A 25,449-nucleotide genomic window follows, 5' to 3' on the forward strand; every position below is an offset into this window, starting at 1 on the left:
TACTTCAGCCATGTAATATTGTAGAATTGACTGTAAATATTTCAGGTTTATAATAAGCCAATTTACTAAACAGAAAAGCATGACTTACAGATGAAAAGATTCTAAAATGGGTCAAAACTCACCTTAATCTCTTTCTTTTTATTTCTAAATCAGTGAATCTCTAAACAATAACTGTCTCTTGGGTCAGTGCCAGTGTTGTTGCTACACAATACCATTATAGCATCTTGTCTTTTCAAGGTCAGCTCAAGGTTTCTGGCTTCACCCACTCAGTTTAGGTTGATGTTGGCACTTCAGCTTGATTATATCAACTTGCAAAGGTTCCCTCTCACCTTGCATTGAAAAAATGCACAGGTTGATGCCAGCTAGTGATTTTCTTTTTTCTATTTAAAATAGTTAGAAGTAAATTTGGGGAAGCTATCTACAGAATTCCATTTCAAAACCTCTTTGCTTTCATGTTGTTTAATTTAGCTTAATACCTGTTCCTATCATTTACACGACAGCAACATTGTTTTTGTTATGCCCAAAATACTCCTACTCCCAGACACATCAGTTTGAGTTCTGCAGGGAAGAGAGGGTAATGAATAATACAAAAAATGTCTTCCACTCATAGAACACAAGGAGGGAAGCTGGGTATATCCCATTCTGACAATGGGTATTTATATTAGTCTTTGAGTTCAAAAAAATTAAATAAATACAGTCTAGTGTATGTTTTACTGTATATTAGATATATATTAAAAGAGAGAAGTGAAATTTTATTTTCATATTTCTTTCCTTGTAGCAGTATAACCATCTTTCTGTTCGCTTTCTTAACTTCATCAGTGCGTTAAGATGATATTTGCCATCGGACTTTTCGAGCATTTTCTTTATAGGAAATCAAACAGTGCAGAAATTAGTCCTTGTGTATTATTTACTCCCAGGTTTGTTTTACATTTCTGTCTGTGGTATTATAGTCTAGTAGTAGCTCAATGGTTACCTTATTTTACTTTTCTGCTAATACTGCAATCTCTTAGCTGTCCTTTTCAATTCTCTATCAGCAGAAACTCAGTAGCTTTTATTATTATTTTATTTATTTTTTATTTTATTATTTATTATTAATTTATTATTATGTTCCTGTACGTTTGAGTTTTACACTGAAATAGTTTTAGGGTTATGACAAAAACACTCGGTTCAGAGGAGAACATTTGAGGAAGAAGGTGAAATGTAACATGTTCTCTGCATGTAAGTGTATTAAAAAGCTGTTAAATTGGCATCCCTGTGTGTGTAGTAATTGAAGGTCATTTTCTACCAAATTTCTCCCTTTAACTGACGTTTTTTTCTTTGGTTTCGTTGGTTAATGAGGACAGCGTAGCACTGTTGTAATGTGCTTTATTTTTACAGCTTTTAGGGTAGTTTTAATGTAGGTATCTGGATGGATGGATGGATGGATGGATGGATGGATGGATGGATGAAGAAATTCCAAAGCATATAAACTGCCTTTTCAGTAAGGTCCTGGGGCTCTGATTCCTGAGCTCTGCTAGAGAGCACCTCTGTTCAGAGAGCCTATATCCCCCAGCTGGCCCCTTTGTCCTTATGCTGGAGTTAATACCTTTTTTTTTTTTTTTTTTTTTACTCAACACAGCTGTATGGATACATCAGCACATTTCACAGTCATGAATTAACAACAAACATCAGTTTCACTTTACGCAGATTGAAGGCTGAAGGATTATAATTCAACATCCCTCTTGGCCTTAGCTACAGAAATACTCCTTTAGCCTCCCTAGTGCAGTCCAGTGGGGCTCACTGCAATTGCACTGCGATCTGTCTGCTCTGACGGAGGCAGCAATGGAATGCTTGCTCACTTGTTCGCAGTAATCCTCCAAGGTCCTCCTCAGTATCAGTGCTTCTACATATGTAAATAGAAAGTTTTACATTTTTAAGTGTCATATTTTGTTTTGTTTTGTTTTTGATGGCTTGGTCACTGTATTTCAGAAGTATGAACTAGTGTTTTCCACCAAAGTCTTAGCTACAAGCTCTTTTCACACTTAGAGCATGTCACACCTTCACAAACAACTATTGCAGTGGAGTTAGCAGCACTATTGCAATTGCATTTCTCTGATGCAAGGCTCAGCTTAGACCATCTACTAGGGCACAGCAATGGTGTTGTGCCAGCTGAAAGCCTAAATCCAAGAGCCATGGCTGTCTCTGCAGTATCTCTTTCCACAACTCCTACTGGTGTGTGAGAGGTCCTGGGCTCATGTTTGTTCTCCAGATTCAAATTAGTTAAGCTTTTGTTCCCCTCTCCTTCTTTCCAAATTTTATAAAGTACAGTACACAGCTTTTAGTGCTTAAAAGTTAAAAATAAATAAAAAAAGAAGAAGAAAAAAAGAGGACATTTGTGTGCCAATACCAGTTCTGTTTACATTCGATAGAATTATTAGCACTTTTAAAAGAGAAAATGATTGATAAAACAACTCTCCTCCAGTGGGGAAGTACTTTCAGAAATGATTTTTTAAAAGACGTTGTACTATGAGCTGTGTTATGAGTGTTAAGAGGGTATAACTAAAATGTGGGCATAAGTGGTGGTAACATATATGGACACAAGGGACTGGCATGCTTCAAATTATATGTAAATTATATGTCTATTAAGGATGCATTGCAGTGCTGCGAGGTATAGTGTTTCAACTGTTCCTTCCTTGCAAAGTGCTAATAAAGTAATATGAGTTGGTCTGCAGTGCCTCCAGTGTTGCCACTGTAGGGCTGCACTGGTGTTACGTGGAGAGAATGTCTTGCAATGCTGAGTCTGAAGATAGCAGAGGACTTATAAAAGGGTGGTGGATGGAGGTGCAGTGAAAAGATGAGCAAGCAGAAGTGATCCATCTGTGCTTTTACTGCAATCACTCTTCCTCTTTTTTTTTATTTATTTACCCTCTTCTCCCTCTTCCTCCTTCTCTTTTTTCCTCTGTCTCTTCCTCCCTCCCTGCCTGCCTCTCTCCCTTCATAACTCTCAACATCTCTAGTCACTATATTTGCCTTGTTTAAAGACGAAGGCAAAAAGAGGTTGAGGGCTTTTTCCCAATTATTTCAGAATATTACTATTCTTTGTCTGTAAATTATGTCAACTCAGATTTCCTTTAGCTTGTTTTCTCCTGTCAGAGGAACATACAACCTTTTTTTATTTTTTTTCCATAGGCAGGCAAAATTTTCTAATGGCTACAGAAATGCAATAGGATGCAGGATTTTCATTTATGACACATCAAAGTAATATACTAATTTTAGATGTTTACATATAACATCCTCTCGCCTCCTATTTCTCTGGACCAAAGGCATATATCTTTTATTTTTATCAGAAGCTAGAAGAATAGACCCTGGCTTTTATACTGCTTTTTCTGTGCCTTCTCCAACACTATTGTTGGGTAATTTAATATTTTTTTGTTTTCTCCAAATCTGCTTTCTGAAATAAGTTTTGTATATGCTTGCCTTGATCACAGCCAGTGCATGTTTTTTGTTTTTTTTTTTTTTTTTAATTTATTTTTTTCCAGGCTTACATACCTCTCCTAGCGCCTTTATAAATACTTGTTGTTTGGTACATGTTCTGACATGCTTGGGATTGGTAATCACATGATGGATGTAATAGAAAAATAAATTTTAGTCAAAATGTTCATAATTTGAATGCAGTTAGAAGGCACTCTTGGCTGCATATTCTGATTTTCCTTATATTTTACTTCCTTTTTGCTTCATTTTAAAACATGCTTTTTCTTTTTCATTTTGCTGGGTTCATTATTCTCCTTAAATTCTTCATTTAATTTCTTGCATCTGAGCCCAACCAGATTGGATTCTATTGTCGTTCTTGACACTACAGTGTATTGGAATGAATATAGCTATCTCACTTGTCTTCTTGATTTAGACAAGGTCTAAATTAACAAGTCACATTTCATTTTGAAAACATATGTTTGCAATTCTTCAGTCTTACTCGGCATATTTCCTGCTTTAGTGAAGATGGAAAAGGTCTTTGTTTCTTTCTTTAAAAGACTTCTTTTTCGTCTCCTCTCCTCTTGTTGTCTGAAGCAATTATCCCTATGGTAGTAGATATTTTCTTTTTCATCTTTTAATATTTTACTTCTAAGTTTAGTCTGGTTATTTTTTAAAGGACTGAAGTAATATTTAGAATTACTTTCACCATCTGTTTTCAGAATCTGTCTTTTCATTTTGCATTCAAGGACAAACTGTCTGTGCTATGTTGGTGGTCAGATGGGAATGACAGAGTTTTACTTATAAGGATTGATAACTTCATCATCAGGACTAAATAACATTTAGCCATATTCTGGGTCGCTCTGCTGCTAAAATGTGAGACCTATGGAAGAGAAATTAAACAGAGTGAACATTAGCACTCAAGTTGCATTACATCAGTATTGCTATGAGTTGAGAGGTATAGTGTAAGCAAGTATTTCTCCATGTCATCTACCTAAAACATGAAGTTGGAGTGGATGAGTTTGTTGCTTTGGGAGCAGCTCTTAAGTCAGATTCACATATTGCTGTCTACCACAACCCGTTGTGTTGGATGTGTCTATCTTATTATTCTTGTACTTCTCAGCTTTAGTATTTTGTGGCCACAACAGCAAAAGGGTCATGAAAGGTTGCATCTTCTCAGAAGCAATTTTCTTATACTCCCATATCCCTACTTTAAACTCAGAATTTCTTCCATTGTTGTTGGCCTTAAATACATGGAGATTGAAGGACAGATTTTTCTTCAAAGTCATAGTGCTGTGAGTAAATGTGTGTATGCATTCTTGTGTTTGAGATGAGCCTCTAAGTGTTCCTTATCTTCAGGCAAAGAAACAGTTGCTATCCTTTTGTGTCTGTGTTTTTGGCAAGTCCTGAGTGTTTTTTCAAACGTTCTGTAGCTTCCAACTGCATTACTTCTTTCACATTCCTACCATCTGTCTCCTCCAGACCTGAAATCAACATTTTGTATTAAACTTGGTAATTACCAACTCTTTTACTATTCATTTTCCACTCACCACCCCCCTTACTTTATTTTTTTTCTGCTCATCTCCAATATTATACTGTGCCTTTTTTCTGCACATGCTTCAGTCTCCTTTTTACCATTGATGAAAATCTGCTTCTCTTCAGGAATGACAGGCGGGAAAGACAAGGGGATTGGTTTGCACTCTATGTAAAGGAACAGTGTATGCATATGCAGCTCTTCTTTGGGGTGGATTATAGTCTGGTTGAGAGCTTGTGGGTCAGGATCAGAGGAGAGGCCAGTGGCATAGCTGACATTTTGACAGGAGTTTGTTATACCATCTGATCTTGCTCAACACTGGTGAAGCTACACCTCGTATATGGTATCCAGTTCTGGGCTCCCAAGTACAAGAGAGATGTGGAGCTGCTGGAGAGGTCAGGTGAAGGACCACTGAGGTGATGAAGGGTCTGTAGCCTCTCTCCTCCAAGGAAATGCTGAGAGCTAGGACTGTTCAGCCTGGAGAAGAAAAGGCTCAGGGGGATCTCATCAATGTGTCCTCCACACACCTGGTGGGAGGATGTAACAGGACAAGCAGCAATGGACACAGATGGAATCACCGGAGGTTCGTATGAACATGAGGTAAAACTTTTTGACTGTGAGGGTCACAGAGCACTGGAAAGGTTGCCCGGAGCTGTTGTGGAGTCTCCCACCTTGGTGGTCTTCAGAAGCCATCTGGACATGGTCCTGGGCAAGCAGCTCTAGGTGGCCCTCCTTGAGCAGGAGGATTGGACCATGTGGCCTCCAGTGGTCCCTTCCAATCTCAACCATTCTTTGATAGGGTGAGAAAGTCAATATACTCTTCTTTAAGTAGCTAGAGGAAGTCTGTGTCACAGACCTGTTTTTTATCTTAGAATCACAGAATGTCCACTTCTCTCTTGTACTGAGGAGCCCAGAACTGGACACAGTACTATAGGTGTGGCCTTACTTATGGGGGACATTAACATCTCTCATGTTGCTGGAAGGGCAACACAATGGAATGCAAACAACAAGTTTTATGGAAGGTATCAGGATATTTCTTGATAGTGGTTAATGGAGTAGGCTGCTGGGATTTATGCACAGATGGATCTGCTGTTCAATGGCATGGAATAACTGGTTAGGGGTTTAATAGGTTGGGGGTTTAATAATAAATGGCCTTGCTAGCCTTAGTGATAATGACCGTGGAGTTCAAGATCCTGAGGTGAGTGAATAAGGACAGTAGCAGAGTATAGACCCTTCAGGTGAGCAAACTTCAGCTTGTTAAGGAAGCTGGTGAGTGGAATCCCATGGGAAGCATTTCTGAAGGGCAGACAAGCTCATGAAAGCTGGCAGGTGAGCATTCTCCAAGAATTAGAAGTTTTCATGCCAATACTCATAAAAACAAATAAAAGTATCAGGAAACCAGCTTGGCTAAGAATGGAACTCATGACCATGATCCAACACAAAAACGCAGGTGGAAGTGAGAACAGGCTGAAGAAGGAATTTTGAAACTGCCCTAGCATGTAAGAGTGGTGTAAAGAAAGGCAAAGCTCAGGTGGAGCTGGAACGTGAAAGGGACATCAAAATCAACTTGAACAGCTATTGCGACAGTAGTAGTAATAGCCTGGACAAGGAAAATTTGGTACCATTGCTGAATGGGGTGTGTGATGTAGTGACTGTGAACACACATAAGGCTGTAATAATGCCGCCTTTGCCTCCATTTTCACCAACGAGGTCTCCCAGGCCTCTGAGCTTAGTGAAGGCATTCAAGGAGAACTGCTAGCTGTAGATAAGGACCATGCCAAGATTACCTGAGAGAACTTGGCTCACAGAAATACATAAGAAGCAATGGCCTGCAATCCAAGGGTGCTGAGAGAGTGTCCTAATGTCTTTGCAAGGCCACTGTCTAAATCTTTGAAACGTCATGGAGGAAGGTCCCCAGTGACTGGAGAATGGAAACATTGCACCCATCTTCAAAAAAGGCCAGAAGAACCTGGGTGTCTTGGTTGGCAAGCAAGCTGTCTGTAAGCCAACAGTGTATCCTGGCAGCAAAGAAGCCTGGCAGAAAGAACCCTGAGTTGTATGAGCAGGAGCCCAGCCAACAGATCAAGAGATGTGATTATTGATAGCCTTTCTGTCTAGAAAGGCATTGGCATGTTGAAGCAAGCCCAGTGAAGTGCTACCAAGATGATTGAAGGACTGGAGCACAGGTGAGCTGGATTCATTCACACAGAAGAGGAAGCTGTGGGAGGATATTATGTCATTCCATAGCTAGCTAATGATAGAGTGTAGAGAAGACAGAACTCTTCTTGGAGTCATGTAGCCAGCATTTGATAGAGTGTAGAGAAGACAGAACTCTTCTTGGAGTCATGTAGCCAGCATTAGAGGCACTGGACACAAGGTGGAACATGGGAAAATCTGATTTGATTATCAGGAATAATATTTTCACAGTGAGTGGCTAAGCACAGTGAGTGGGTGTCCAGAGGGGCTGTGGAAGCTCTCTTCTTGGAGATACTCCAGCTGCATGTGGACAATGTCCTAAGCAAGCTGCTCGAATTGGAATGACTGAAAACTAGGTGACCTCTAGAGGTCCCACACAACCCATGTATAATTCTGTAGATGATATCTACTGCTCATTCTTTCCTTAGTCTTGTCAGAAAATTTTATTTAGGTTGATGTGTCATGATTTCTTCTTGAGAGAATCATCTTGGTTAGGGCTCTGTGATCCTGTGATTCATTTCTTTATAATCTTCTGGGTTCTTTGTTGCATTATTTCCTTTTTTCTTTTTTTTTTTTTTTTTTAACCAGGATTTGAAATCTAGTTTCTCTGCGTGTGTGAATGTTTGGATATGGAAAACCAGGAGTAAAGAGAGCACATCAGTTGTTAATTAGTGAGCTAGCCTAGCCCTTTAATTTCTTAGTGTTCTTGTTTTCCTTTGTTAGTATATCACATTTTGTGCCTGGCCTCTGACTTTTATCCCTATTTAAAGTGTACTGTTTTACTTTAATAACACAGCCAGGTGAGTACGTTAAAGATGGTTGTTTCTGTCTTCAACTCTCATGTTGGGGCACCTCAGACAGTTTTGTTTGGTTTTTGTTTTGCTTTTAGGACCTGGTAATACCACTGATGTTATCCCCATATAGTTCCTTTTTCCGGATCTCAGGACTCTGCTTTCCTACCACATCTGGCAGAACAGTGGGTTATCTATCATATCTACAGGTTCTTCTTGTGGACTCTTGAGCTCTGTATATTTGCGGCCATTTCTCTTAAAATATGAGGTTTACCCAAACATGTCAGTAATCCAATACTGAGGCATTCTATAGTGAAGCATTCAAAGCTGGACATTGAAGCTTAATCGCGTTAGTGGGGCTTAAGTGTAGGAAAACATACATTGTTTTGTACTAGAAATAATGATGTGAGTTTTTCCACTGGTAGTTTCTAAATCTGATTTGTAAAGAAGATATGGTCACAATTATGGACAACTCAGAAGAAACATCTGTTTGGTCAACTATTAAGCAACAATAAGGAGGCTGCATGAAAGAAAAATGCCCTTTCCTTAAATAAATAATATTAAGTCATTATCTTGAATATTAAGTATGATGAGTTCAAAAGCTACAGAAAGGGAAGTACACCAAAATTTACATGAACCATAAAAATTAAAAAAAAAAAAATTCTTGGATTTGGGCTTTTTAATCTACCAGAACTAAATTAAATGTGAAGAGAAGCAAAAATAATAATAATCAAGTGCTGTATTTTATCCAGTAGGCAACTAACTCATGGAAGTCTTTTGTGTACTTAAAGTTAGCATTGATTGTTGGCAGACTATATCAGATATAAATAGAAGATGGTTGATGCATATATATGGATAGTAGCCGCACTTACATCTAATGGGCTGAAATGTTTATGTGAAATAAAAATCTCCTTTTTCAGTCATATGCCACCTAAGCTAAACAGAAATAGAAATCTTCCCTTTGACAGCTTTCCTAGTGATTGGCCATTATGGGGTCTTTTGCAAGCTTTCTCTACATTGTCTGTTCCTTGCAATTATCAAGGGTCAGTCAAACCTCTGATTTTATCTGATGCTGTTACCATATGGTACCACTCCCATACTAGTAACTGCTGAAAAATGTAGTATCTTTGCTTAACATTGAGTTGTGTAGCAGAAATCCTGTCATCAGAAATGCATCCACTGTTTAACAGAACTTACAGATTTTTTGTGACAACTACAGCTGCTTTTCCTTCTTTTTCTCAAGCGCTTTCACACTCATTCTCTATTACAGACTCGCCAACTGTTACAGCATCCTTTTAGTTTGGTTCCATTTATCACAATCTCATTGGATGGTAGTTGTATAAGTGGAAAAATGACTTTTAGATAGGTAATGGCATACTTGAACAGTCAGCAGTATTCTGCAGGAATTGGAGAAACTTCTTTAACACTTTTCATACTAGAAATACATGTAGGTTCATTTAAAAGTATTTTTTAGATGTGTTAGAGTTAAGTTTTATAGTTGCCAACTATTATTTGACAGGGAAAGCTTTAGCTGTGGAGAACTTGACATAATTGGTTCCTGGATTATTAGCCAGAATACTGAGCAAGAGGATCATTGTTTTGTATTATGTAAAGTTCAGACTAAGATAAATGCAAGCAGATCTTGTTAGAGTTTCAGAAGAATGTGTCAGCCAGAAATTAAATAGTCTAGAGACTGACAAGCACATATAAGTTCTGCTTCCCTTGTGTGTGCTTTCTCCAATTTGCACTGGTAACAAGCTTTTCTAGAAAATATTGGCATGTACAGAGTGTATGGCCTTATAATACCACTCTCTGCAGCCATTCTGTAGACCTATAATTTATATCCAAATTATAATTTCTGGCTTTTAGACTTGATGAGAAGTCTGTTCCGCAGATATGTCACACTCAGACTAAAAAATAGAAGGTATCTTGCCTGGCTTTTTAGCAAAGCTAAGCCATTATCTTATGAAATCACAGCACTTCTAACAATAATAATATACAATAATAATAATAAACAATAATATAAGTAAACAATAAACAGTAACAAAACAATAATAAACAGTAGTTCACTAAGAAAAGTTTTGAGTAGTTCTGTAGCCACTTAATTGCAATTTATAAATCCTAGATTGGTTAAGAAAATGTCATGTGACACACTATTGTTAAAATCAATATATAAAACTTGTGCTGTTTCTCTTCTATCACAAGGCTTTTCATGCTGTCAGAAAGAAAATAGATTGATTTGACACAATCTGTTCTCGATAAATCTGTGTTGGCTGTTGCTCAACTCACGTTAACTTCCAGGCAGTTGTTTTAGTGTGATATCTTGTGCTTTAATCATTGCACAAATTCTCCAGAGCTTGAAAACAGAGGGAGCAAGCAAGATACTTATCCATAGGCTTCTTGTACCAATTAAGACAAGTGGTATGTAGTCTAGTACCCAACTGCTTCTTCAAAAGGGTGTAGGTATCCTGTAGCTTCTGGTTTGTGTCCACCAAGGATCAACCCATACAAATGTCTTCGGACACCCTAGGGCATCTCAAAAAACACTGAGATGCCTGCCACAGAGGTGTCCTGAAGCTGCCATGGTCTGTAAGTGTAGCTGTGCTTACCTCCCCCTATTGGCACACAGGTGATACATATGTGCTGTATACATAAAACTATATAAACGTGTATATTTTTGCATTTGTCCCAGACCCCCTTCACTGTTCAATGTGATCAGAAATCTGTCTTTTAACAGTTCTGAAATAGATTCACAACTGGGCATTTGGTAGGCTAGTCCATCAAGCCCAGCTGATTTGAATCCGTGTAAGTATTCAGCTCCTTGCTTATTCAAGGCCAAGATCTTACTCTTTTGTTGATGTCATTTATTCTGTTAAACACTTCAGTTATTTCTGGTCAAGATGGAGGCAGAAAAGGCGTTATGAGCATTAGCTTTGTCTGTGCATCCCTCTTGTTTTTCTACTTTGTTGCACAGTGGACTTTTTTTTCCATCATCTTCTTGATCCTAATGTACTCACAAAATTATTTATTTCAGAGATTGATATGTCCATTGCCAACCACATCTCATTTTGGCCCTTTATACCATGTTCTACTGTGGTATTCTTGCTTAGTAAGTTGATCTCATTTCCATTCTCTTCATGATGTGAGATCAACAGTAGGGTCTTCGCTATCACAAAGTGGTCTCATTGTACAATCCCAATTAATCCTTTGTAGGATACTTTGCACTTGGTATGGCCACTATTGTTTATTTATAGAACTGTGAGGTTTCTTTAACTCCTTTTTTTTTTTTTTTTTTTTTTACTTGCATAGAGTTCTTGGAGGATTCTCCCAACTAATTCTGCTTTTCTGAAAGTATGCTTAATTGAAACACTTTTTTTTTTTATTCTGCTGTCATAAGTATTTTCTTTTTTTTTTTTCCACAAACAAGCTTTAGTCTTTTATATTACTAGGAGTCATATGAATTACCGTATCTCCATTTTGCCCATTAAATCAAAATGTTGGTTGTCAACTACATCTTCCAAGTCCTCCTACAACCATTTGTAGTACTTGTATTACTGTTCAACCATTAGAAACTGGGCTAAGTGTACCACCGTCATCACATTGGCTCCTTCTTTAACCCCTCCTTTTATAAATAAACTTGATTTGGGCTGAGATGCACTACCTAATAGTCGTCATGTTTTTTTGTTGTTGGTATTGTTGTTGTTTTTCTGCCAGCAGTTCACATTGATTTAGTTGTGTACCTCACCAGTGGACTTGACTGTTCCTTTATGATTTGCCCGTATTATTGCACCACATATATAAATATAGCAGTAAGATTTGGAGGAATTAGCTAATCTTCACTGCATGTTCCTCTCTTCTGTGAGGGCTATTTTACATCTTTGCTTAACTATTGCCCTATATCTAAACATTCTTGGGCATCCTGTCATGGGTAAAGATGCCAAAGCCAATCTGACTGTAACAGCTATTCAACCACAACTTCATGGTCAGTATATGTCTGTCAGTGCTGGTAAAAACACCAGCCAATCCCTAGGCTCCATAATGAGTCTTACAGCTTCCTTGTCACTTCTGATCCAATCACTGTTATTTCTCGCTGCATTCTCAGATCAAAGATAGATGGACATCCAAATTTAATAATCAGTGAAATGGGTAGATTTTGCAGGCATCACACATCCCAAGACCTTATTGAGGATCTCTGTTGTCCTCATTCCACTTCATTTCCCCCTCAGAATCCGTTTTGGAGGTGGTGAATCTCTTGGATGCTGGGAGCACTTGCTTTTCTTTCTCTGTTCTTGGGACTGATTCCTGTCTTTTGCCAAAATAGGTTCTGATTTTGACATTACCCTTCTCTGTGTATGAAGATTTATTAAGGTTTGGAGGGATTAGTACAGAGAGAGATTTTTATTCTCTGTTTATGTGCTTGGGTGCATTGTTCTTTTGTATCTGAATTTTAGACTTGCCAAACAAACATTTACACATGTAAACTAGTTAATGGTGCCTGAGACTGACTACTTAAATTTTGCTTGTGTCCATTTCAAATATGCTGTTTCAAGAGGAATAGGAATGTAATCTTCGTTGCCTAGTGCAGCAGCCATGTGAGTTGATACTCTATCATGTCAATGCTCAGGAGCATGTTTGTGACTGGCTAGATGGGGAACATTTTATCCAAATGTGTCTGTGGAGCACATATCTAGTTCTGCTCTGTGTGTCATGGTGTGTATTTTTTTATTATTGTTAGCATTTTAAGTTTTCAGCAGTTAATGACAAGGTAGGTGGCCTTTAAGAAATGCATGGCCTTGTCTTTTATGTTGTTTTATAAGCCTTAACAGAAATTAATTTGGTCAGTGCCTTTGTTGTTAGCTTTCATTTGTTGCAGTGCGTTACCTCTTTGTAGCTTTCCTGCTAATTTCTGAGCTGTTTGACAGGAGGAGGGTGGTATAACCTCCAAATTAAGACATCTAAATTTGGATGTGCAGGTGTGCTAAGTGTATAAACTCCCTTTATAGACAATGCAGATGTAGTCAATGCATGAAAAACAGAGCCTGGAGAGCTATTTGTCTCTCTAGAAAGCAGTTGCCAGCTTACTGGTCAGCAGAATAGTCCTCTAGGCTCCATTGACTGCACTGGCTAGACATCCACTGACATTAATGGGAGATAAGAAATGTAGGCTATGTCTAGACATTTACGTTAGTTGTTTTAGTCTCAAACTGAATTCCAGCCAGGAACCCCTGTGTCTGTCACTTTTTAAGTTACATTTGTATAAAGCTCTAGTGTCTAGGCTTGCATGCCTTTGATACTTTTACTGTAGATATAAAAATAGCAGTACTAGTGAGCTAGTGAGATCTTTTTCATTGAAAGATCATCTATAAAATAGGTACGAGTTTTGATATTGTTTTTGTTGTGATTAATGGCTCTCCCTTTCTATTCACCTCTTCAGAGAATCCCAAAAGCACTTTCAGTAGTGGCATGAAGGCACTGATTACAATGGTGCAGTTTTGGCAGGGTATGCTGGTATTTGGTAGTATCACCTGGCTCCTTGCTTGTGAATTGCGTCAGAATTATTTGTGTACTTTCTGTCTTCCATTCCACATACTGCTTCACAAGCCTTGAAATAGTCTCAGGCCTAAGGTCAGTTGACAGCTAGAAATTGTTGTCGTGTGCACCTGTACTTGGGTGGCTAAAGTAATCTTAGTAGATAGGCTGTTGTTTTGAGAGTAGAGATTTTAAAAGAGAAGGCAGTTCACTCCAGTTAAAACATGAACCACCTAGCTGGGTGATAATGACTGTGAAATCTGTTTTGTTTTGTTTTGTTTTCTGACAAAGACCCGTGTTGGACAATTCATGCATAAAACTTCATGATGACCAGTAGGAGGTTGTAGAAATGTGTGGGATCAACAAATATGAATCTGTACACATTTGGCCTACCCAATAAAATGGATGTGTAAGAAAAGCACAAAAATTAGTCATCAAATGTGTGTTAAAAATTACTCACCCAGTTTACAGTAGTTTGCATTCAGAAGATGTCCATTTGGTAGAAGTTTGTGCATATTGAGTTGTGTTGTTGCAATCTGTTCTAAAGCTTTCTATTGCTTTTCAGCAGATTTGGTAGCAATTTTTAATTCTTTTGGGGATTGTGTAGGGCAACAGAGTATCTGGTACACCACAAATATTTCTACTGATGTCATCTTTGAATGTAGGCGGAGTGGGGAGGAGGAGCACTGTTTCATGCTGGCTAGTTTAGGTTGCAAGTGCGGAGGCCCTAATTAGGAGTCTGATCTTCTCCAGGCTTCCTTTACTGTTAGTGAAGACAGAGGAGCTCTTTCAGGCTGATGACGCAGAACACCTAAATAGGTGTTTATTTCTGTGTCCTTGGACTCAAACAGTCCTGTTTCTTGGAATGTGTTGCCCTTAGTATTAGAGATCTTTGGTGGAAAATATGGATACCAGTCTTCCCTGTCGCATGTGGACTTTTGCTTTTTGATTGTCAAGAATAAAATGAACCAAACCTGGCTTGTTGTCTAGCCAGCTTTCCAAAGTGATTGTCTCTGTAACATTGCATCCAGAATGTGGCTGGTTTAGCTTTTTGTTAGATTTCAGCATAATGGGAGTGCTAACTCGATTCCTGCCTCCTGCCCTTAACTGAGAGTTTATCGTGACAAAATGAGCTGCTATGAGTGCCTTATATGTGATTTTCTGCTATAGGGCTAGTTTTATCTGAGTTTGTCTCTATTCTGTAGATGAAACAAGTGAGATCATAACATGTTAAGAAAGTCAGTCACTAAGGTTGTCGCATCTTCAGAGTCTGGTACTTGCAGTATATACATCTCTCACAGGTCAATTTGATGCTGGTGCCCAGTACTGGAGAAGTGCATTTGTTCCATGCTACAAAATAGCAGTGGTGTCTCTCCATATACAGAAATGAAATACATTTTTTCCTATGTGTAATAAAAATGCGGCTAAGTTTATCATTTTTAATATTTTGGAATCTGTAATGCAAAGGTGTCAAAATGTATTTTCTCATAACTTCCATCTTTTGCACTTGATTCCTTTTAATCACCGTTGGGAAATTCTGTGAATTATAGGACAGTTCATCCCTCAGGACAAAATATAAAAGCAAAAAAGAGGTTTAGTAACAGTTTGTAAAAAGTGTATAATTACAGGAGTGATGCAGAACACTTAGTTTAGATGAATCTTTACTTGTCTCACTGATTTGTTTGTTTGTTTGTTTGCTTTTGTGTTGTGAGGTATGATCAAATGATGTGGTATTCACATGTAAGCTCTCATGTAAGAAATATGTCATACTTCATAGCAACTATATGTAGTGGATTGTTAGTAGTTTTATAAAGAGATAGGGAGAGTTTTGAATCATTTGAAAGGAAGACAGAAATAACAGATTTGCCAATTCCTTGCGTTCTAATGTTCTAACCAAGATAAGGTAACCTACTGGTATACTCCCATGCAGCACTTGCTGTATCCCCACTAAGACAAGAGTATGCTTTTTCAGGTAGAACTGCAAAAATAACCCTGGCCTTATTGTTGCAAGAGATTTTTCAGTGGAACTTGGAGGAATATAATGGAAGTAGCTGTCAGTCGAAAAATTACCCAGTTCCTTGAGAACAGCGTTTGACTTTTTAATGCTTTGTAATGCAAACAGATGTTGTTTTTTTTAGCAAATATGTTTTTGAGTTGGGTGTTTTTTGTTAGCTTTAAATAAAAATGAGGAACTTCTAAAAGCCACTGTGAGTTCTGCATAGTATTCATAATTCTATCACTGTACTCAATCAGAATTTAAAGCTCAATAGAATACAACATAAACTTCTGAAGAAATGTTTGTTGTTCCAGCTCATTAACACACTGTCTCTGCTGGACAGCATTTTTTAAATGCCATAAAACTTAATAGTGTATTTAAGAACTGCTTTATTGGCATGTTTCTGCAAATTCTAATTTAGAACTAGTGGTTAATTATGCCATCTCCATTGTCAGAGGATAGAGAAGTAAATATACCCTTTGGCTTCAAAAAGTTCATTTTCCACTTAAATTTTTTTGGATTAGGTGAATATGTATTCTCCAAGTGAGATAAGATTTCAGTAGAGGATATGTTAGCTAATATTGTAGGAAGAAGACCACTTGGTCTTTCCAAGTTTAACAGCAGAAAAAAAATGTCAGCCTGTCTTCACATGACTAGTGTGTTGAGAAAAGGAGTAGAACATCTTTGTTAGTATCATTGTTTCTGGTAGACAAGCGTTCCCTGTTGCTTTTGTTTGTTTGTTTCAAAATAACTAGATGTACAATTACTAGATTTGTGACTGTTCAAACTTGTCCTTTTTTTTTCCTGTGTAAAAATCTTGAAGTGAATCAAATATAGTTAAAAGATTGGACTTGGTAGTTGATTTTGCTTTTGTTTTCCTTCATTTAGTAGTGGATCTGTTTTCTGCTTAGTATTTTTTTGTTCCCCTATTACATTTTGAAAAATTCTGTCCCATTCACTTTAGTTCCTTAGCCACTGAGTTCCTTTAGCTTTTTTTGTTGTCATCCTTTTCTCTTTGAGCTTGAACTGAGTGAATGCATTCTTCCTGTTCCATTCTCATCACAGGTTTTCTTTGATCTCATGTTTCTGAGCATGTTCAGCAAAGTCACTGAGGTCAGCCCACTCTATATTTTCCTTCATTTTTGCAGAAAAAATTTTGACTGCTGTGCATTAATTTAGCTAAGTTATGTGCTGATTTAAGAGGGTTCCAAATCCTGTTGGATTTTAAAGTTTAGTCCTGTGACATTCAAGTGGAATTCTCCATCTCTCCAATTTGATCTTATTTGGTATCTCTTAATAACCCAAATTATGTGTACCAAGTCTACATAATGATGCTTGCTTTCAACATCCTTCCATTGTGTTTTAGTCTGAATTCTTCCATATTGTGCTAAAATAGACCACTGGAAGCTTCTTCTCTAATTATTAGTGTATTTCCACCTTCTGTATCATTATATGATTTTCTGTCTAGATTTTGGTTGTTCCAGATACTTAAATCTTCCATGAGTTCTGTGGCCACCTGAACACAGATCTCAGTAAAGCTCCTCTGTTGACAGTTCATCAAGGCAAAGACAATAGTGAAGTCAGCAGTCACTTTGCCTTAAGTTTGTTTTTCTTTTTTTTAATGTAAGCATCCTTAACATCATGTTTTTGATCTTGGAAATATATTTTCCTAATACTTTAGAGCTGTAACAATTAATCTAAATTGGTCAGTGCAGCCTGCATCTGTTTTCAGATGCAGTCCACAAATGATCTGGTTTTCCATTGCTGCTAGTTGACTTATACCAATATTTCTTCTTAGGCAAACCACTTCAGTCTTCCTCATCTTCCCCCATTTTTTTCCCCATGTTTCTTTTTATTTTTCCTTCCACAGGTACTTACTCCTTGTTTCTTTCCTGGTCCGTAGGAACTAATAGCCTTTTACCTATGACTATGCTAACATTTTCTTTCTGTTCTGCAGTTCCATCCTGTCCGTTTCTGTTATGTGGTCTAGTTAACCTCTTTCTAGCATTTAGCTTGGAGTTTGCATTTCCTTTTTCACACCTTGTAAGAAATTGTGCTACCAAAAGCTTAGCACTTTTTCAACTACAGTAGCCAAGATAATAAAAGATGCAGTACCTCTTCCTGCAACCTTTCTTTTCACACGTCCTTATGATAACACAGTTACAACAAATCTAATACTGTTCTTCTTGTATTCACATGGTAACCTAACTTGGCAGTCTTCATAACGCTCTTGATTTATGCAGCCTAGTGAAATAGCTCAATCACAGTTGGCTACAGTTTCATATTATATTTAATGCAATCTACAAGTGAACTGCTGCTGAAAAGCAGTATTCTCTTTCCACCTCTTGCAGTCCATTCCATCTTTGCATGAAGTCTAATGATCGTATGACTTTAGGATAGGTTGGATCATCTTGCTGATTTAACAGAAAATTAGCCTCTGGAAATTATTACTTTCCTATGAGATTTCTTGATCTGGCTAACAATGTGACTTCACTGTTTGCCACCACCTAAGCACTGGAGTTTCAGGAGGACTGTGCATTTAAGAGGTAGCCTACATTTAAACAAGGTTAAGTGACAACAATTTCATTTCTGTATTACTCTTCCCTGCAAAACACTGTCAGAATTTGGGATGGAAATTTAATTTTATTGAGGTTTGTGGTAGAACCTATGTTGACATGAGTGGGTGTCACTATTTCATCTTTTACATTGAAATTGAAGGTAGTTTCAGAATCTTTCTTTGGCGAACAAAATTGTTTATTTAGTTACTTGTGAATATTTTCTTTATAACTTCTCATCTTACCCTTTTAGGAAGTTATGCAAATGCTGGTTTTGACCAACTGCTGGTTTTTTTATTCAGATGCAAGAGACAGCAGTATCTAAAATCTCACTTAAATATATTAATTTGGCAATTTAACTATATCCCCCAAAAATTCAGTTGTGCAAAAAAAAAAAAAAAAAAGTTTGCTTTATACAATAAGTACATGTTCTTTGTGGTCTTTCACAAATTTTATTTTCTTGCTGTTTCTGCTGCATGTTTCATTGTTTCTTTACAGTTTTTCTCCAGTTTCATCTTTAGTCGTAGGCAATCTATAATTAAGGTGTTCCACAACCCACATCATGAGAAGCATAGAGGCATTATTTATGCACCCTAATGAATACAAGTCCTCTGACTTGTTGGCAAAACAATGACATATAGCAGGAGATCACAGGCAGCAATACTGTAGGTGTGTATCTCACTGAAGCACCCTGGTACCATGCACAAACAGGTTTCTGGCTGGAATCAAATGCCTTTTGCATTGCCTGTTTTTCAGAGTCCATGAGTCTGTTTCTCTTTTTACTGCTTCACATCTTCCTGTTTTACTCCTATGAGATTATTATGGGACAGGATGTCACCTAGGCAATGAGTAAATTAGCAAAGGCTTTTTGTAAGCAAAGACAATGTTATTTGTGAAACGTAGACCTCAGTGAGGGAGACATGGCTAAATATTATTAAATGTTCTGATGTATCTCCTGCTTTCTGCCTCTGGTATGAAACAAGTACTGAGAGTTAAGGGATATTACATAACTAAAACACATGTTAATATGCTGGAAATATGGTATTTTTAACTACTAGATTACAAATGATGTTTTCAAGGATTTATTTGTTATTAACCTTAGAAGATGTAGAATGATCTGTAGTGAGAGTGAGTGTTCTACCAACGTTAACTCTTATGCTGTTTCCATTCTTTATTTACTACTTTATTTATATTGTCTACTTATTATGCTAAAGGTGATACCACCACTATTTTTTTATTTTTTTTTCAGTTACTAGAATTCCTTCAATTAGTTATTAGAATTCCTTCGACAGTCAAATATATCCTTACAAACTGAAAATTAGCATCAAGTTTTATGGTAGAAGAAAGCTTAATACTTGGATTGCTTTTCAAAGCTATTATAAAAAATATTGCATTTAAGATTTTAATGGTGTTGTATCACTGAATGGTTGACAGATGTAGAAAGTAAAATAATTATAATGTTCTTTCACACTTTTGATGCCTATAAAATTATGCATATGGCTGTTTTTGTTTTTAGTGTTGCATTTACATTAGTTATTTTGTTAAGGTTACTCATCATCCACTCTTCTGCCAGTACAGCACAATAGCTAGCATGAGTGTTATGTCTGTTTACCATTGAAAAATACAGCAAAGTTACTCTTCTCATTATATTTAATTAATTTGTTTTGTACTGTATTCCAGGCAGATGCACAAGTACAATAACAATCTTGATTTTAGCTTGTGCACCATAGCTCTGGACATATTAGGCTCAAGATAGAGAGCTGTGATTAAAACACATCAGTTGTAAACTGAGTTGTCACCAGTAATAGTGATGACATTACTATTGAAGAGAGCACAGTGATGCTGGATTAACCCACATGTGTTTACAGTAACGACTATAATGAAAATTTTGTTTTAGTAGAAGGTGATTTCCTTTGTTATTTCCACTTTCTATCCCTCCCCATTTCCCTTAATTGGAACTCCATTTTTATGTAATCTTAGTTGACACTATTTCTGACAGTATCTTCTGCTACCATCGGCTTATTTTCTAGATGGGAAGTGATGGAGTTTTGCGCCTCAGTAGTTCCGCTCTAAATAATGAATTCTTCGCATATGCAGCACAAGGGTGGAAACAACGATTGGCAGAAGGTAACTCTTTACTTGTTCTCAGATTTACCAAAGATTAATTATTTTTATGAAGAAGGCCTCTGTTTCTACATTTGAGAAACACTTTTAAAATGGAAAGTGGAATACAGCAATGGTACAGAAAAAGAAAAATCACTAATTCCATTTTGAATTTAGTGTGCATTTTTACAACTTGCTGTGACAGTTTATTTTGACAGTTAAAAGAAAAAAAAATGTTTTAATCGCTGCTGGCCTTGGAAGCATAAATGCATGTGACTAAATCCCACCAATATACTTCTGAGATAGTAAAGTTATATGGTAAATATCACACTCACTTTTGTTTTTTAAATGTATTTATAGGGGATTGTTGGATGACTGTAACAGAAATTGCTGTACATCATCTTAATTATCCATTAAACTAATCCTTGACAACTTTTGTTCAATATGTTAGTATTTATTTTTTAGGTGAATTTACTCCAGAAATGCAGTTGCGCATCAGACAAGAGATCGAAAAGGAAAAGAAAACAGAACCTTGGAAAGAAAAATTCTTTGAAAGGTTTTATGGTGAAAAGTAAGTATTGAAGCAAATAAAAGCATTTTTTTCATTTTCTTTTAGGAGCAAATGAAAATATAATTCTCTGCTTCACATAGCACAGTCATATGCTGTAAAACTTAATAAAGTGGTTATCAAAGGCAGTCATTCCCTGATATAAGAAGTTGTGAGTAGAATTATAGCAGCATGTCTGCACTTGCATTACAATTGCATTTTTAAAGGTTTGTAACTCATCCATAAAAATTCATTCCAAGGAAGGCTTAAGACACAAGGCCCAAGCATGTGAGTATTTTTCTAATTATCTTTTAAAAGACAGCATTAGGGCAATTCTTTCCTCTTGCAAAATGTAAATACAGCTTCCAGAGACCAGAGGACCAGGAGAAATGTTTCTGCGGATTGTATATTTTATTTTTTTCATAAGCAAGTTTTTTTTTTTTTTAATCACATAGTTCTTTTTTTGTGTGTGTGTTTGACTGATATGGCCTTTTATAGGATTATAATACGCAACAGAAGAAATATTGGCTAGAATCATATGAAAATGACAATGACTAGTCTAACTTCAGAAGTGAGATGCAAGGAATAAATAAATACCCATAACTGGCTAAAGTGCATTAGATAGTATCACTCCACGTGCACAACAGGGAAGAGTCAGTGTGATTTGATTGATGCTTATACAGAGATGACATTGTGGAGAAGCTGAATTTAGTCCTTAAATTCTCTCCTTTTAAAAATCAGAATTTGAAAGAGATTCACATATTATTAAAAATCTGAAATCTTCCCTTTAAAAATTGTTTTTAAAAGTTAATCCATCAATACTTTGAATTACATCTCTATTTTTAAGAATGTTATTAAAATAATAATAATCTGTAATATTAATCATTATGAAGTATAAACTATTTTTTAAAGTTATTATTCTTTCATTTTCAGGTATTTTTGAATGAAATTTATGAATAACGTAGTAGACAAAAATATGCCAATGGAAGCATCATCACATAAGATTTCTTAGTTTTGTTGTTATATGCTTTTTACTTATGAAATCTGGGGCACTGGAAAATCTGCATGTAAAGATTAAGGCATTAGCTAAAGTGTTTCTGCAGTAACAATGCTACTTCTCACAATCCACTGCCTTGGGCCATTGGGAAATGTGGTGAAAACAAAGCAGGAAATGGACAGATATATTTTAATATTTTATTTTTCTCATCCTTGCTAGGTGTTTTCTTCCAGTGTGAATACTATTTCTACACAACTTTATCTTTAAATATAATGGAAATTCTAGGGTCTTGCTATCTCAGACTTTCTTATTGTCAAGTGCTTCATTTCTTACTTAAAAGCTTTGAGACCTCGATTTAGTCCAGCCATTGATCCCTTTAGTATCAAAAAGTATTTATTAGGTTTTTAGGTAAGGAACAAAAGGGCTTTTCATTATGCATGTCAGGATAAGTCAGTAACCACCCCTTTAACGAAGGAAAAGGCTATGTAAGGTATTAGCAAAGGACATTCCACAACAAGCAGAAGTTTAGTAAGAGCTAAGCATGAGCACCTCACTCTAGCTGAAGCCTGTTGTGAAGTCACAAATGACTGTCATATGCAGAGAGAATGATACTCATAATTTTACAGAGCCAGCAGTCCTGCCATGCTAGCTGAATGCTGGACACTAATGGTTGGCAGATAATTACTCAGTCTGCAGTGATATGTGTCATTTGGGATGATAAGTTCCTGACATCAACATTGTTACGCAAAATGTCATATTGCACATAATTTCCATTTCTGACTACAGTGTTGAATCTGGTCCCTCTTGCCTTTTCCCCAGCTTATGTCATTTGACTTGCATTCTTCTTCCTGGCTAAAATATAGGCAGCTTCTACTTCTTTGCTGCTTACAATCACAGAATCACAGAATGCTTTGGGTTGGAAGGGACCTCAAAGACCATCCAGTTCCAACCCCCTGCCATGGGCAGGTACAGACCAGGTTGCCCAAAGCCCCATCCAGCCTGGCCTTGAACACCTCCAGGGATGGGGCATCCACAGCTTCTCTGGGCAGCCTGTGCCAGTGCCTCACCACCCTCTGAAGGGTGAAGAATTTCCTCCTAACCTCTAATCTAAATCTCCCCTCTTTTAGTTTAAAGTCATTACCCCTTGTGCTATTGCTACACTCCCTGACAAAGCTTTTCTGTAGGCCCCCTTTAGGTACTGGAAGGCCACTAGAAGGTCTCACCGGAGCCTTCTCTTCTCGAGGCTGAACAAAGCCAGCTCTTTCAGTCTGTCTTCATGCTCCAGCCATTTGATGATCCATGTGGCCCTCCTCTGGACTTGCTCTAGCAGGTCCATGTCCTTCTTGTGCTGGGGGCCTTGGAGCTGAACACAGTGCTCCAAGTGGGGCCTCACCAGAGCAGAGCAGAGAGGGAGAATCAACTCCCTCAAACTGCTGGCCACATTTCTTTTCATGCAGCCCAGCATACAGTTGGCTTTCTGGAGTGTAAACACACATTGCCGGCTCATGTTGATCTTCTTGTCAACCAACAGCCCCAGGTCCTTCTCCTCAGAGCTGCTCACTTACTGCTTGGCCTGTAGTATTTTTTTTATTTACTGTCTCTCTGGTAACTTTTGCTATAGTTTCCACCTTGTATAAGTTCTTTTACCTTTTTTTTTTTTACATTGTTTTTTAAACTTGGTTTGCGTATGATTGTGCTTCATCTATTTTCAGTTATGTTGATTCAACGGAAATAACGGATTTTGAAAGCTTCCTGAGCTATTTCTCAGATGCACTGTCTGCAAAGTGGATCTTTTGCAGTCTAACTTACTCACTTGCCAGTTGATCTGGAATCTTACTCTGACTTCAGCTAATTTGATCTTTAAATATCCCATAACTAAGTTCAACTTTCACCTTGTACCTAGAGAATGATAATTAACAGACATAGATTCTTTGTTATATGTTTTTACATGCTCTGTAGTTCATGGCATTCAATGGCATTAGAGTGCTTCTTTCATGTAGGCTGTATATGCATTATGTTTTTTGTGTTTGTTCATCTCTCTGCTCAGGCTGTTTAGTTAGACTGTCAGTTGTAGTTTACTTCCATCTGTTTATGTTCTCTTTCTGCTTTTTCGTGGTTGTTCATTTTACCTCTTTCTAGCTTACTTTAAAAAACAGAAACTTCATTCTGCAGTCATTTATCCAGGATCAGCTGATGCGTGTTGCCAGAAGTTCACATTTTTCCAGCTGTTGCCTCTAGGATTATAAGGGCTACATTCTATTGTCTCAATATTTTCTTTTCCCACCCTTCAGAGAGTTATGTGTCAGGATGGCCCTGCGAGCTCACTAAATCAAAGGTTTAAGTTTGGGTAGACCTCCTCTGAATTTTATTGCTGATTTAATCCTTCATTAATTTTCTTTAATTTTCCCCAGTCCTTTTTACCACAGCACTAGAGTATAAGCATCCATATATCCTTGAATAGCTGTTTGTGTTGCTTTTTTTTTTATATTTGACAACTGGCTGCCCTTACTTTATCAGTTGAATCATGTCCTCACGTCCTTATGAGCACTTTCACTGATGGCTGTTTACTGCTGTTCTCATGTTTTTTGCTGTTTTGCAAACTTTGGATGTCTGTTTCTCTAAGGAGGAAGTCAGATCAGCTGTTTATCTTGCAATCTGGGATTGCCTTAAACATGCTAATCTTGAGCCTTCTTCTCTTGAAAGTATTTTCTTCTTCACTGCAGTATCTTCTTAAGATAGTACTTATTTCCAGTACTGCATAAAACTGATTAAGATTCAGTACATATTCTTCTGGCCTTAATCCAGAATTATCTTATTTTTTCTTATATTTCTTCCTTTTTGGTACGTTACTTGAATGTGTGCATTTGTGTAGTGTTCATGTGACATTTGCATTGACCTTTATCCTGTCCTTCATTCCTTTGCTTTTTTTCATTCCATAAAGATAACTATCAGGCAGTATCTCCCATGATGTTAGACAGCTAGAGAAAATAGACCACTGGTTTAATTTTCAGTAATGCAGTGCATTTTCCCCCCTTGTTTTCCTGAGATAACTTCTGTTTGTTTGCACAAGGAACTTTAGAGGAAGGTCTTTACTCACCTAAATGTAGGTAAACTAACTTTCACTCACCTAAACTTAGTAATTTACTCATCTAAACTTAAAATCTAAACTTAGACTATATAAGGAACCTAAAGTCTATATAGAAGAGACACACGTCTTCAGAAATGCATTCAAGGTGGGGATGCAAATGAGCTGTTCTGAATTGCTCTCTGGAGGATCCTCCCTCAACGTGTTGATGGCATAGGGAGACTGTGCATATTAAGTGACTAGCAATAGGCAATATTAATAATTACCATGACAGTGCTTTTTGGGTACCAATTCAAGGCTGTGTGTTTTGTGGTTTTTTTATACCTATCAGTTTAAATAATGCATCTAATGCATTTATTTTTAAAATGCACAATCACGGATTTTGTCTTTTTACGTATTTATTCTGTACTTTCATATACACAGGCCTTTGTGATCTCTGTACCCTCTGGCTGCACATTGGCATGGTATCCTGCTCCCATAATTTCTATATATCTTTCATGCTTGCTTATTGCCATGTTATTCTTCAGTTACTTTGTTTTCTGATCCAAATGAGAACAGAGATCAAACTCCTGTTGATTAGATTTAGAAGATCATTAATACGACTTTTTTTAAGGCCTCCAACCACACTTTTTTGTATTTTGTACTATCATGGAATTGCTAGGGCACAAA

The 25,449-nt window shown here is 37.1% G+C and overlaps 1 protein-coding gene across 1 annotated transcript in view; it reads left to right on the forward strand.

The window, feature by feature from the left end:
• Window positions 1-25,449, forward strand: part of ASXL3 (ASXL transcriptional regulator 3) — a 126,234-nt gene that overhangs the window by 91,377 nt on the left and 9,408 nt on the right. The window contains exons 11-12 of the mRNA XM_050709124.1: window positions 20,079-20,175; window positions 20,617-20,722. Of these exons, the coding sequence (XP_050565081.1) occupies window positions 20,079-20,175; window positions 20,617-20,722 (203 nt within the window). The remainder of the gene's footprint in view (window positions 1-20,078; window positions 20,176-20,616; window positions 20,723-25,449) is intronic.

Source organism: Cygnus atratus, chromosome 2 (assembly GCF_013377495.2).
Source record: "Cygnus atratus isolate AKBS03 ecotype Queensland, Australia chromosome 2, CAtr_DNAZoo_HiC_assembly, whole genome shotgun sequence".
Classification (NCBI taxonomy): domain Eukaryota; kingdom Metazoa; phylum Chordata; class Aves; order Anseriformes; family Anatidae; genus Cygnus; species Cygnus atratus.